Source organism: Taurulus bubalis (genome assembly GCF_910589615.1).
Source record: "Taurulus bubalis genome assembly, chromosome: 1".
Classification (NCBI taxonomy): Eukaryota; Metazoa; Chordata; class Actinopteri; order Perciformes; family Cottidae; genus Taurulus; species Taurulus bubalis.
Window position 1 is genome coordinate 2,141,192 of NC_136589.1, and position 14,976 is coordinate 2,156,167.

A 14,976-nucleotide genomic window follows, 5' to 3' on the forward strand; every position below is an offset into this window, starting at 1 on the left:
GTGTGTAGGTGTATAGGTGTTGAGGTGTGTAGGTGTTGAGGTGTGTAGATGTGTTGAGGTGTGTTGGTGTGTAGGTGTTGAGGTGTGTAGATGTGTTGGTGTGTAGGTGTGTAGGTGTTGAGGTGTGTAGATGTGTTGGTGTGTAGGTGTGTAGGTGTTGAGGTGTGTAGATGTGTTGGTGTGTAGGTGTTGAGGTGTGTAGGTGTTGAGGTGTGTTGGTGTGTAGGTGTTGAGGTGTGTAGATGTGTAGGTGTTGAGGTGTGTAGGTGTTGAGGTGTGTAGGTGTTGAGGTGTGTAGGTGTGTTGGTGTGTAGGTGTGTTGGTGTGTAGGTGTGTAGGTGTTGAGGTGTGTAGGTGTTGAGGTGTGTAGATGTGTTGGTGTGTAGGTGTTGAGGTGTGTAGGTGTTGAGGTGTGTATGTGTTGAGGTGTATAGGTGTTGAGGTGTGTAGATGTGTTGGTGTGTTGGTGTGTAGGTGTTGAGGTGTGTAGGTGTTGAGGTGTGTAGGTGTGTTGGTGTGTAGGTGTTGAGGTGTGTAGGTGTTGAGGTGTGTTGGTGTTGAGGTGTGTAGGTGTTGAGGTGTGTAGGTGTGTTGGTGTGTAGGTGTGTAGGTGTTGAGGTGTGTAGGTGTTGAGGTGTGTTGGTGTGTAGGTGTTGAGGTGTGTAGGTGTGTTGGTGTGTAGGTGTTGAGGTGTGTTGGTGTGTGTAGATGTGTTGGTGTGTAGGTGTTGAGGTGTGTAGGTGTTGAGGTGTGTAGGTGTGTAGATGTGTTGGTGTGTAGGTGTTGAGGTGTGTAGATGTGTTGGTGTGTAGGTGTTGAGGTGTGTAGGTGTTGAGGTGTGTAGATGTATTGGTGTGTAGATGTGTTGAGGTGTGTAGATGTGTTTAGGTGTGTAGATGTGTTGGTGTGTAGGTGTTGAGGTGTGTAGGTGTTGAGGTGTGTAGGTGTTGAGGTGTGTTGGTGTTGAGGTGTGTCGATGTGTAGGTGTTAAGGTGTGTAGGTGTTGAGGTGTGTTGGTGTGTAGGTGTTGAGGTGTGTAGATGTGTAGGTGTTGAGGTGTGTAGGTGTGTAGGTGTTGAGGTGTTGAGGTGTGTAGGTGTGTAGATGTGTTGATGTGTTGGTGTGTAGGTGTTGAGGTGTGTAGATGTGTTGGTGTGTTGGTGTGTAGGTGTTGAGGTGTGTAGGTGTTGAGGTGTGTTGGTGTGTTGGTGTTGAGGTGTGTAGGTGTTGAGGTGTGTAGGTGTGTTGGTGTGTAGGTGTGTAGGTGTTGAGGTGTGTAGGTGTTGAGGTGTGTTGGTGTGTAGGTGTTGAGGTGTGTAGGTGTGTTGGTGTGTAGGTGTTGAGGTGTGTTGGTGTGTGTAGATGTGTTGGTGTGTAGGTGTTGAGGTGTGTAGGTGTTGAGGTGTGTAGGTGTGTAGATGTGTTGGTGTGTTGGTGTGTAGGTGTTGAGGTGTGTAGATGTGTTGGTGTGTAGGTGTTGAGGTGTGTAGGTGTTGAGGTGTGTAGATGTATTGGTGTGTAGATGTGTTGAGGTGTGTAGATGTGTTTAGGTGTGTAGATGTGTTGGTGTGTAGGTGTTGAGGTGTGTAGGTGTTGAGGTGTGTAGGTGTTGAGGTGTGTTGGTGTGTAGGTGTTGAGGTGTGTCGATGTGTAGGTGTTGAGGTGTGTAGGTGTTGAGGTGTGTTGGTGTGTAGGTGTTGAGGTGTGTAGATGTGTAGGTGTTGAGGTGTGTAGGTGTGTAGGTGTGTAGGTGTGTAGATGTGTTGGTGTGTTGGTGTGTAGGTGTTGAGGTGTGTAGATGTGTTGGTGTGTAAGTGTTGAGGTGTGTAGGTGTTGAGGTGTGTAGATGTATTGGTGTGTAGATGTGTTGAGGTGTGTAGATGTGTTGGTGTGTAGGTGTATAGGTGTTGAGGTGTGTAGGTGTTGAGGTGTGTAGATGTGTTGAGGTGTGTTGGTGTGTAGGTGTTGAGGTGTGTAGATGTGTTGGTGTGTAGGTGTGTAGGTGTTGAGGTGTGTAGATGTGTTGGTGTGTAGGTGTGTAGGTGTTGAGGTGTGTAGATGTGTTGGTGTGTAGGTGTGTAGGTGCGTAGGTGTGTAAGTGTGTAGGTGTTGAGTAGGTGTTGTGTGTGTGTGTGTCACTAACCCCGGTGGTAGAGGGGTGTGAGGGGACTGAGGACACGGTGGTCTGCTGCGTGGCCACTGAGGACGACCTCTGCTGCAGCTCCACAGTCTTAGCGTGCTGGTAACCTGAGAGCACATACTACATATAATATACTGTAACATAATAATACATACCATAATAATACACAACATAATAATACACTATAATAACACATATTAACATGACGTACTGGTGGAGGAGGCCATGAAGCCGTTGCTGTAGAGAGACAGGTGCTGGTCGGCGTCCTGAGAGACTTCAGACTTCTCGTCCGCCACGCCGCTCAGAGCGCTGGTGGAGCGGGAATGTTCCTTACTGCGGCGCTGGGCCTGAACTGGTTTCACACGGTGGGAACACTGGTTTAACACGGTGCGATGGGACAACTGGTTTCACACGGTGGGAGAACTGGTTTATTTGGCATATAGATGCTAAACGTGGAGTTTCTTTCTATTTCTATGAATGAATGAGCATTAATTTGAGTACCTCCTCACATGTATTATTAGTACTTGTTCATGCACAGCCTCTCACCTGACATCATGTGCAGGCTCCTGGACTGGATGTTGTCCTCAGCCGGGTCGTAGTCGAACACCGAGCCGGGGTTTGTGCGCCAAACACGCAGATCTGAGGACACAAACACGTTGGTTCCTCTCATGGATTATGATCTATAATGTGATTATGGATTATGATCTCCTCCGTGAGGATCTTTGGAAACAAAGATGGTCATTTGAAAACACTGACGGAGTTTTCTGGGTCCTCAAAGACTCCTCTGTCTTTTATTTTTAGAATAATCTTTCCACAAACGGCTCTTTTTGTACAAGAAAATAAAATGTAGACGAGTTATTGTGTTTGAAAGACAAAAAGCAATAAAGATTAAAACGATTAAGAAACCATTTCATTGCGTAGAAAGTTTTATAATTTCTCTGGAATAAAAAAATGCAGATTTTTATAAATGTGCTTTTATCAATAAAATTAAACCGTTTCTCCAACAATTTTGGATTATTTTCAATAAAGCACATCATGTGATACGTTTTTGGGTGACGTGGTGACGCAGCGCGGCATCATGGGAGTTGTTGTCCTCATTGCAGTCGTCAGTGTTCATAGTTCAAAAAAATCTGAAGTTGTGTGGGTCCTTGTGTAGCTTTATGCTGCTCACTGACGTTATTATTGAAGCGTTATTTTACCGACCGCTCCTACAATAAGTTAAAAATAGACCATCTGAACGCCAGAAAGAACGCCAGTCAACGGAAATGAGTGAAGGAGCCCGGAGTCACTGTGGTTTGGATTGAGCTGGACTGCAGCCAGAATCAGATTTCACCGTACCGTGAGTAACGCGCGGATGCGCTGTTTCTGAACCTGGTTACGACCAAACATGAACACAGAGGAAATGAAAGAAGTGTTTGATGAGCAGACAAATTAATCCATAAACTGCCTATAAATTACGAAGTCAAAGAACCTATAGGCGGCAGGACACCGCGGATCAATATCGCTGCACGGAAACAAAGCAGAAACAAAGCACGGCCGTGCGCATGAAAGAATATAAATAAATAAAGAAGTAACCGAAATACTAACGAATATTCGAACAAAAACTGTCGGACTTACTTGGAAAAAACCCGTACAAACGAATATTAAAGGCTGAGAACGAAAGCTGAAATAATGGCGGAAGGAATTGATTCGGGAGTCACTGAAGCCAGTATGACTGAGTTGGACGCAGCGCGACAAAGAAAGACGTTTAAATCACTCAGCGCAACACGTAGAGGGAAACTCTCACACTGCACACGGAAAATGAATGAAATAAAGACAATGATGAAAGAGGGTGCTGATGTTGACAATGTGAATAAAGCTGCAAATGAATTTCTAAGACTGCTGGATGAATTTAAAGGGTCTCATGATTCCGTTCAGTTATTGCTGCCTGAGGATGTGAGAATGAATGAAAATCTGGACTGGTTAGAGCCCAAAATGGCTGATTATGATGTGTTTGTGTCTGAGGTGGATCAATGGATAAAATCTCAGCCTGACCCACAGACTCTTGTGGAGGCTGGGGACAGCGTCTCACAGACTGGCTCAAGGAGTTCTAAAGGTTCCAAAAGTTCCAAATCCTCATCCGTGGTGTCAGTGTTGAAAGTAGCTGCAGTAGCTGCAGTGTAGCTGCAGTGTTGAAAGTAGCATGAAAGTAGCTGCAGACAAAGCTGCTCTGCAGGCCAGAGCTGAAGTTCTTAAAAAGAAACATGAACTGGAAACAGAAAAGCATCAGCTGAGAAAAATGGAATCCCTGGACTTGGAAGCAAATATTGCTGAGGCGGATGCAAGGCTAAAGGCTCTAGATGCTTTTGAAGGTGATGAAGCATCAGAATCTGGAAAAGAAAGGGAAGGACAAATGAATGCATCTGACAAAACGGAAGGAAGCCTAGCACAACTGGAGTTTGCACGGATAGGAACCATACTTAAGACACTTTTAAGCACAACATCGAGGACAAAACCAAAAGCAATGAGGATCGACTGTACTTTCTGGAACAGTATACTGTTGGACAGCCAAAGGAACTAGTTCAAAGCTGCTTTCACATGAACGCCACAACTGGTTACGAGGAAGCAAAGCGCCTACTTAAATATCACTTTGGCGATGATTTCAAAGTCATATCTGCATACGTCGAAAAGGCCTTGAACTGGAACCAAATACGTACAGATGATGGAAAGGTACTTCATAGCTACGCCCTCTATCTGAGAGGCTGTGGTAATGCAGTTGAGGGCTCTGCATACATGTCAGAGCTGGACTCACCATCTAACATGAAAAGACTTGTTTTCAAACTCCCATTCAAACTTCGAGAGAAATGGCGATCTGCTGTATGTGATATCACTGAAAGAACACAGCAGAGACCTACATTCCATGACCTTGTTCTGTTTATGGAAAGGCAGGTCAGAATCATTCAAGATCCCGTCTTCGGTGATATACAGGACGCTGCTGGAAGCACAAGTGGGAGAATATCCAAAAGAGACTCACAGTATACGAGACCTAGCAGCAAGAAAAGCTTTGCTACGACTGTTGTGCCCAAGACAGAAACCTACAAGAACACTAATGCCCGGGAAAGGGCAGACAGGCCAGAGAGCATACGTACAGCCATGGACACTTTCGCCAAGCCTTGTGCTTTCTGTAAAGGAGATCATGTGATGGAAACATGTGAAAGAATAACAAAGATTCCCCACGAGGAGAAAGTCGAACTGCTAAAGAAAAATGGAGTCTGCTTTGCCTGCTTGGTCAAAGGTCATATGAGTAAAGAATGCAAGAAACGTCTTACGTGTCGTTACTGTGAGAAGAAACACCCCACTGTCTTGCATATAGAGAACTTCACTCCAGGAAATACCAAGCCAGCAGCTAAGCAGGATTCAGACACCAGGAGCAAATACATTGCTAAAGTTTCATCGGCGGCACAAATTGCTCTGGTCTCATCAGCAGCACAAACAGGGGACAGAACCACAGACTACAAGTTAGCATTGGTACCTGTAAAGATGAAGGTACATAAAGGCAGCTATTTGATAGAAACCTATGCATTTCTAGACCCTGGAAGCACTGCTACCTTTGTCACGGAGAAACTGATGGAACAGTTGTCTGTCAGAGGAAAGAAAACAGAGATCTTACTTCGAACGATGGGTCAGGAGAAGCCTGTAAAAACCCATGCGATAAGAGGACTGGAAGTATGCAGCCTGGATGGCAACAGCTTCATAGGGCTTCCTGAAGTCTTTACGCAAAATACCATTCCTGTCAGTCAAGAGAACATTCCTACAGAAATGGACATAAAGGGATGGTCTTATCTAAAGGAGGTCCACTTAAGGCCCATCAAGGCAGAAAGGTCTATTGATCGGTGCAAATGTCCCAAAGGCCATGGAGCCACTGAAAGTGATCAATAGCCAAGGAGAGGGGCCCTACGCAGTCTTAAGAAGCTTAGGTTGGACTATAAATGGACCTCTCTGCAATACTGCACCTATGGATGAGCATGGTCGACCACAAATAACGTCCAACAGGATATCAGTGGTCAAGCTGGAAGAGCTCCTTATACGCCAATACAACCAGGACTTTTCAGAGTTGGCCTACAATGAAAAACAAGAACACTCATTTGAAGACAAGAAATTCTTGCATGTGATGAACAGCTCAGTCAAAAAGAAAGATGGCCACTATGAAATACGACTTCCGTTTCGTCAGGATAACATCAGCCTGCCAAATAACAGGAAAGTGGCGGAACAAAGAGTTTTAGGTCTCGCCCGCAGATTCCCGAAAGATGAAGCCTTTCGGAAAGACTACAATGGCTTCATGAGTGAGGTCTTGAGAAAAGGGCATGCAGAAAGAGTGCCAGAGGAACAACTCCACCGGAAAGATGGAAGACTGTGGTACATTCCTCACCATGGTGTTTACCACAAAAGAAAAGGGACAATCCGGGTGGTGTTTGATTGTACCTCTTCATTCCAAGGAACTTCCCTAAATTGTGAGCTGCTGCAGGGTCCTGACCTTACGAACAACTTGTTGGGTGTACTCCTCAGATTCCGACAGGAACCAGTAGCAATGATGGGGGACATAGAAGGAATGTTCCATCCAGTAAGAATACCTGAAGATGATGTGGACTTCCTCAGATTCCTGTGGTGGCCAGACGGCGACACAAACCAACCACTAGCAGAGTACCGGATGACGGTGCATCGCTTTGGAGCAGTCTCATCCCCGAGCTGTGCCAATTTCGCACTGAAGCGGACAGCTGACGATAACGAAGGAAAGTGTAGTACCGAAGTTCTCAACACCATTCGTCATAACTTTTATGTAGACGACTGTCTCAAATCTGTCCCAACCGAGACCCAAGCAATCTGTCTGGTGAAAGAGCTCAGATCCATATGCACCACAGGTGGATTTAAACTCACCAAATGGACCAGTAACAGTCATGCAGTCCTTGCCTCTGTTCCGGCTGAAGAGAGAGCAAAAGAGGTCAAAGATCTAGACCTCGACAAAGACAAACTGCCCATAGAAAGTGCTCTTGCCATGCGATGGGACATTGAGTCAGACACGTTCTTCTTCTCGATCACTCCGAAACAACCATCAGTCACCCGCAGAAGCATTTTGTCTGTGTTGAACTCAGTATACGATCCTCTGGGGTTCATAGCACCGGTCATGTTGACAGGGAAAGGAATACTGCAGGACCTGTGCAAGCTAAATTATGGATGCGATGAATCAATACCAACTGCTTACACAGATAGATGGAAGGAGTGGCTGAAAGATCTTAACCTGATTTCCAGCCTAAGAGTCAGGAGATGCCTTAGGCCTTTAGGATTTTGAAGTTTCTAGAGCACAGATGCACCACTTCTGCGACGCCAGTGAGCGAGGTTACGGGACAGTCAGCTATTTGAAACTGACCAGTGACAGTGGACTAACTCACATGGTGTTTGTGATTGGAAAGGCAAGAGTTGCACCCTTAAAGGTGGTGACAATCCCAAGGCTGGAGCGTGTCAGTTCAGTCCTCGCTGCTAGGATAGACAGGATGCTGAGGAGAGAGCTTGAGTCAACCCTCGGAGACTCTGTGTTTTGGACCGACAGCACCGCCGTCTTAAAATACATCCAAAATGACGCCAGAAGGTTTCAAGCCTACGTGGCTAACAGAGTGACCACTATTCAGGATCTGACACACAAATCCCAATGGCGCCACAAAAAGACTGGACTCAACCCCGCAGACAGTGCATCAAGAGGCATGAAAGCTGAGAAGTTCCTTCAAGAAGGACACTGGCTGAGAGGGCCAAACTTTCTGATGCAACCGGAAACAGACTGGCCAATGATCCAGGTACCACCCACACTGTCCGACGGTGACCCGGAGGTCAAGAAGGTGGCTCTGACTTTCACTACAAGTGCACTGCAGAATAGAAATCCACTGACTCGTTTTATTAAGCACTTCTCATCATGGGACAAATTGATTCGATCATCAGTCTGGCTCTTAAAAATCAAAGAAACTCTGAGAAAATTGAACTTAAAGAAAATGAGTGACCCAGCTAGGTCACAGCTGTCTGTGGAGGATTTAGGCAAGGCCGAGCAATCACTCGTGTCCTATGTCCAACAACAATCCTTCCAAGATGAGGTGACCACTCTACAAAAGGGCTTACCCAAAAAAAGAAACAGTAGGATCTATAGACTAGATCCCATCCTCCAACATGGAATCCTGAGAGTTGGAGGCAGACTGAGTAAGCTGGCAATGCCGGAAGAAACCAAACATCCTGCCATTCTACCCAAAGACAACCACCTGTCAAAGATACTCCTACACCACACCCACACCTCGATGGGTCATTGTGGAAGAAATTAAATGATCGCAAAACTCAGAACAAAATACTGGGTCCTTAGAGCAAATTCAGCTGCGAGAAGGATCACACGGGATTGTGTACTCTGCAGGAGATGGCATGGCACAGCAATGACACAAAAAATGTCCGACCTACCTCTACACAGGATAACACCTGACTTGCCACCTTTTACCCATACAGGACTGGACTACTTTGGTCCCATAGAAGTCAAGCGTGCCGCAGCAAGGTGAAAAGGTATGGAGCCTTGTTTACGTGTCTCGCATGCAGAGCCGTACACCTGGAGATGGCCTACTCAATGGATACAAGCTCCTGCCTTTCTACACTTTGACGATTTATCTGCAGACAAGGCCAAGTGAAGGAGATTGTTTCTGACAATGGTACAAATTTCGTTGGAACAGAACGGGAGCTTCGAGAAGCACTTACCCACCTTAACCTCAGCAAGATCCAGCATTCGATGGACGCTGAAGGTATCAAATGGACATTCAATCCACCCTATAGTCCTCATCATGGAGGCGTATGGGAGCGGCTCATCCGGATAATCAAAAAGATCCTCTACTCCATCACAAGGGAACAGACCCTGGATGACGAGAGTCTCCAAACAGGTCTTTGTGAAGTAGAGGCAATCATGAATGACCGGCCCATCACAGTATTATCTCAGGATGTAAAAGATCCAGAACCTCTGACACCTAACCACCTGCTTCTAATGAAGCGAATACCGACTCTTCCACCTGGACTCTTTGACAAAAGTGACACCTATTCCAGAAGAAGATGGAAACAGACCCAGTATATAGCTGATCTCTTCTGGAAACGTTGGACACGAGAGTACCTTCCATTGCTACAAGAGAGACAGAAATGGAATAAGATCAAAAAGAATTTAAAGCATGGAGACATAGTGCTGATCATCGATGAAAGCGCACCACGCAACTCCTGGCCTATGGGCAGAATCACGGAAATCTTCCCCGATAAAAGAGGACATGTACGTCGGGTCAAGATCAGGACACAAAATGGCACCTTGGAAAGACCCATCACAAAGCTGTGCCTTCTACAAGACATGACCTGATGAGACGGGTCCCTTTGCCCTTTTCTTATTTTGAACCCTGAAAGGACTTTAGCGAACCTTTTCTCTATTCTTTCTTCTCTTTCCCTCAAGAACTTTTAAATTGAACTTTTTGCTGAAACTTTTTTCCCAAAATGGAACTAAATGGATTACTTTTTTTGGCATATTTTTGAAATTTCATGGACCATGACAATCTTGAATATTGTCACAAAGGACTCTTAGAATAGGCTTCTTATATGTAAATGTATGAATTGCTCTATACCGGTCAATTAGGGCCGGAGTGTAGAAGCCATTATATGATTTGTGTTTTACCTGTCTGTTTGATTCACTCTGTTTTGATGACGCAATAACGTCAGGGGGCGTCAACGTTATAGATAGATGTCACCTGAGTGCAGTCAGGTGTGTTTTGTTTAGAGAGTGGAAGGGGAACCTATTTTTAACCGCATGAAGACCGTATGAAGACCGCATGAAGACCGCATTATGATAAGGCATTAAGATATCGACATATTGAAACGCATTTAGATACAAAGTAGGTTTTTTCTGTTCAAGAGAAGTTTTCATTTATTTTTCTGTTAAACAATAAAGGGATATGAAGTGACATTACGAAAATGCGCGTTATTTTACCAACCACTCCTACAGTAGGCGTGTCTTATTGACGATAGAAGTGTCTTATTGAAGGTAGGCGTGTCTTATTGACGATGGGAGTGTCTTATTGAAGGTAGGCGTGTCTTATTGAAGGTAGGCGTGTCGTATTGAAGGTAGGTGTGTCGTATTGAAGGTAGGTGTGTCTTATTGAAGGTGGGTGTGTCTTATTGAAGGTAGGTGTGTCTTATTGAAGGTAGACGTGTCGTATTGAAGGTAGGCGTGTCTTATTGAAGGTAGGTGTGTCTTATTGACGGTAGGTGTGTCTTATTGAAGGTAGGCGCGTCTTATTGAAGGTAGGTGTGTCTTATTGACGGTAGGTGTGTCTTATTGAAGGTGGGCGTGTCTTATTGAAGGTAGGTGTGTCGAATTGAAGGTAGGCGTGTCGAATTGAAGGTGGGCGAGTCTTATTGAAGGTGGGCGTGTCTTATTGAAGGTAGGCGTGTCTTATTGAAGGTGGGCGAGTCTTATTGAAGGTAGGTGTGTCGAATTGAAGGTAGGCGTGTCTTATTGAAGGTGGGCGAGTCTTATTGAAGGTGGGCGTGTCTTATTGATGATAGAAGTGTCTTATTGAAGGTAGGCGTGTCTTATTGAAAGGTAGGTGAAATATACACAACGTTAGTGATATTGTTACTATTGTTAACGTTAGTGTTCTAGGGTTAAGTTCTAAATAAAGCCTTTTTTAAACCCCTCCCTCCCGCGTACCGGTGGTGGTCTCCTGGTCGTGCTCGATGGCGCGCCTCCTCTCCATCTCCACCACGCGCCGCTGGATGCCGCGGTAGTTGATGTCGCTGAAGTCCTGCGTGTTCTTCTTCACGCGCTCCATCGTCGGGTCGGAGGCGGTGGCCGTGAAGCTGCCTTTGCTCTTCTCAAAGTCCTCGTGGTACCTCACCTGCACGTCAGCACACATTAATAAAGGGAATGTAATGGACATGACGTGCTTTTGTTAGTTTAGAACAGTTTTATTTGTTTATTTATGTTTTACTCTGCGACTAAGACGGATTATAATTAAATATAAACTTCATTGAGGAATATTTATTCATTTATTTTTATTGACAATTTAGATTTGTTTCCAGTGAGACATTAATGACTTTATATGATGACTTTGCTGCTCTCTAAATATATTATTCATATAGAAGTCATAAATAACTTACCGTAAAATTCGGGTGATACTTTGACCTGTCCGGCTATTTCTGATTCTAAATTTAGCAGCAGTTGCAGAGAGTTAGCTGCGAGCTAGCGCGCTAGCAGCAGCTCGGCCTAAAGGGCCACCGTAGTTCCCTCCACACTTAGAAAGGGGAGGGGTCAAATTGTTGGTTGCAATCTGCTACTTCCCCACTAGATGTCACTAAATGCCACACACTGTCCCTTTAAGTGTGAACCACATGCAGCCGTCCTTTCCCTGCAGCCGTTTGAGGAAACTACTGAGCCTTCATTGGGAATACAAATGCTTATTTGTGATTTTTAAAGATGAGAAAGACAGAAACGTGAGGCTGAGATCTACGGACTCATCTTGACCAACAGCAGCCGTGTCTTTAAAAGTAGAGACGTGGAAGAAAAGTAAACTAAACTGCAGCAGAAACTAAACTACGGTGGAGTCTCACCCCTGAAATGTTGCGCTGGGTCTCCCTGACGCGCCTCATCTCAGGCGTGTCCAGGACGAAGGCGGCCTTGCCCTGGACCTGCTTACGGAAACTGTCCGAGTACAGCACCTGGTGGACACACACACACACACACACACAGTGAGTTTCAGACCTGAAGCCGGCTCACAGCAGCTGTTAGCGGCACAAAGAGGCTGAAGTGAGGACACAGAGCTGGGAGGAGGAGGAGGGGTTATTACTGGGATGTCAGACGGATGAATTAGAAGGAGATGAAACGAAAACACACGATTACGTTCCCAGTCTTCAGTGGGAGGAAGAGGAAGAGGAGCGGTTAGCAGTGATGATGCACCACAGCTGGAGGTTTTAAACACATGACTAGTGGGGAGAATTAATACGATAACCAGAGCCAGTTAGGAAGGGTTAACGTGGGGGAGGGAGAACACATCTTCAGTAGAACATGTTCTGCAGGTTCTCAAAGTACCGAGCTAATGTTCTCTTGGTTCCGTTTGGCTCGCTCCATCTCTGGGGTGAACACCACAGGGGTTCCCTTGGCTGAACTGTCCTTATACAACACCTACAGGACAGAAGCACAGAGCCAGTCAGACACATAGAATACACACACACACACACACACACACACACACACACACACACACACACACACACACACACACACACACACCTATAGGACTGGTTTCATAGACTCAGACTCAAACCCTCTGAACCCCAAAAAACATGGCGACGGGTCATCAAACACATCGTGTAAACGCAGAGAAATCATCCAGAACGAAGACTAAAAGTGATATTTAAGAGATGAGAGGAGGAAGATGAGAGGAGGAAGAGCAGAGCTTCCATTTTTCCCCAACATTGGTAACACTCAGTGGTGGCCGTCAAGGCCTGGAAGTCTTCTCTGCTGGCCTAAACAGAATCACAAAGTTATAGCTATTTTATAATGTCATTGTTTTTCACAAATACACTACATGTATTATAATTATTTTTCTGTATATTATTAAATTTTTTTTTTTTTTTATCAGCTTGTTTTTTTCTCATTACACAGCTTCTGTCTTCCTCTGTTGCTCTGCCTTCAGCCTGCAGCAGTGCAGCTGGTTTTAAGGAGAGTTTCATCCAATCAGATGTTTCTCTCCCGTGTCTCTAGGCCAGCAAAGCAGTTTAAGCCGTTGCAGGTTAAAGAACACAGAGAGAGGACGCTGTGGTTGATTGTCATGGACTTCAACAAATCAGATCTTTAGTTTGACAAGCTGGGTGTGTTCTTTGACGTGCAGCGCTTGTGAAACGGCGTGGACGTATATGATTGGTCAGCGTGACCATTAACATGCGCTGTGATTGGTCAGTGGGGCACAAAGCTTCTAGAAACTTCTAGCTGCTACCTAGAACCTAGAAGCTACCTTCCTGGTGGATTTACTGATGACGCCTTTCGCACAGAGGGTTACGGCATGTGGTGAGTTAAATACTGGTTGTGTTACTTTTTTTTACATCTGTAGTCGTATTTAAATCAAAAACAAGCCACACCGCTGTTGTTGCTGCTGGAGCCGGGGCCGCGCCTCTGGGAACACTAGATAAGATGGTAGATATTTAGATTCCAGCGCTTTTAGATTTTTGTAAAATAAATAATCAAAGAAAAATTATCTTTTTTTCTGATTGATGTCATAATAAGCGAGTTCTTCTGCAGTAAAGCTGTGTTCTAGTTCTACCTGTAGTCCTGAAGGTTCTGCTCCAGAGAGGAGAACTCATAGTAAAGGTACTAAGGGTTCAGAGGGTTGAGCTGAAAACACGTACACACACAGGAGATTTAACATGAATCTCAGAATCTATGAATGGAATGAATGTAAACATGAGACATTGGTCCTATAGAGCGACTCTTCATCATCATCATCATCATCATCATCAGGATCTCTGTCTGGAACAACCAGCGAACACATTCAGCAGCAGGTTTAGTTTGTAGCTGTGAAGAACGTGAGCTTGAGGAGGAAACAGAAGCCGTGGTTAGAAGAGGCGGAACATGTGGGACGGCAAGAGAGGAGGATGATGGTGGAGGAATTAAAGATGGAGGGGAGGAAGAACAAAGAAGATGAGAGGTCAAAGAGGTCAAAGAGGTGATGGAGCTGCAGGAAGAGGCTGGCGTTAAACACATGACCAGTGGGGAGAATTAATAGGATAACCAGAGCCAGTTAGGAAGGGTTAACGTGGGGGAGGGAGAGGAGAACACGTCTTCAGTAGAACATGTTCTGTAGAACAAGAACATGTTCTGCAGGTTCTCAAAGTACCGAGCTAATGTTCTCTTGGTTCCGTTTGGCTCGCTCCATCTCTGGGGTGAACACCACAGAGGTTCCCTTGCCTGAGCTGTCCTTATACAACACCTACAGGACAGAAGCACAGAGCCAGTCAGACACATAGAATACACACACACACACACACACACACACACACACACACCTATAGGACTGGTTTCATAGACTCAGACTCAAACCCTCTGAACCAAAACAACATGGCGGCGGTCATCAAACGCATCGTGTAAACGCAGAGAAATCATCCGGAAAGAAGAATAAAGTGATATTTAATAAAAACATTTTATTCTACATGTCTCGTTTTAAAATCTCTCCTCAAATAAAGAGTTTACTTTAATCAGATTGTGTAAAAACATTAAACTCTGAGCTCCTCAGTGAAACTATGACGTCATGATTTATTCACATGTGACCAACAGTCATGTGACCACATGAGGAGAAACTCTGTCTGATGGAGAGGAGGAGAGATGAGGAGAGATGAGGAGAGAGGAGAGAGGAGAGAAGAGAGAAGAGGAGACAAAGGGAGAGAAGAGGAGACAAAGGGAGAGAAGAGGAGACAAAAGGAGAGGAGAGAGGAGATGAGGAGAAGAGATGAGGAGAAAGGAGATGAGGAGAGAGGAGATGAGTAGATGAGGAGAGGAAAGCCTCCATTTTTTCCCAACACTTCCAAAATGTTGGATATTTAGATTCAAGTGTTTTTTGATTTTTCTAAAAATAAATAATCAAAGAAATTAAACTTTTTTTCTTTCTTTTTTCTGATTGATGTCATAATAAGCGAGTTCTTCTGCAGTAAAGCTGTGTTCTAGTTCTACCTGTAGTCCTGAAGGTTCTGCTCCAGAGAGGAGAACTCATAGTAAAGGTACTAAGGGTTCAGAGGGTTGAGCTGAAAACACGTACACA

At 45.0% G+C, this 14,976-nt stretch overlaps 1 protein-coding gene across 1 annotated transcript in view; it reads right to left on the reverse strand.

Moving 5' to 3' along the window:
• Positions 1–14,976, reverse strand: part of neb (nebulin) — a 109,993-nt gene that overhangs the window by 3,149 nt on the left and 91,868 nt on the right. Inside the window, exons 132-138 of the mRNA XM_079218401.1 lie at positions 14,059–14,151; positions 12,255–12,347; positions 11,777–11,884; positions 10,878–11,064; positions 2,687–2,779; positions 2,352–2,492; positions 2,144–2,247 (exon numbers count right to left, since the gene is read on the reverse strand). Of these exons, the coding sequence (XP_079074527.1) occupies positions 2,144–2,247; positions 2,352–2,492; positions 2,687–2,779; positions 10,878–11,064; positions 11,777–11,884; positions 12,255–12,347; positions 14,059–14,151 (819 nt within the window). The remainder of the gene's footprint in view (positions 1–2,143; positions 2,248–2,351; positions 2,493–2,686; positions 2,780–10,877; positions 11,065–11,776; positions 11,885–12,254; positions 12,348–14,058; positions 14,152–14,976) is intronic.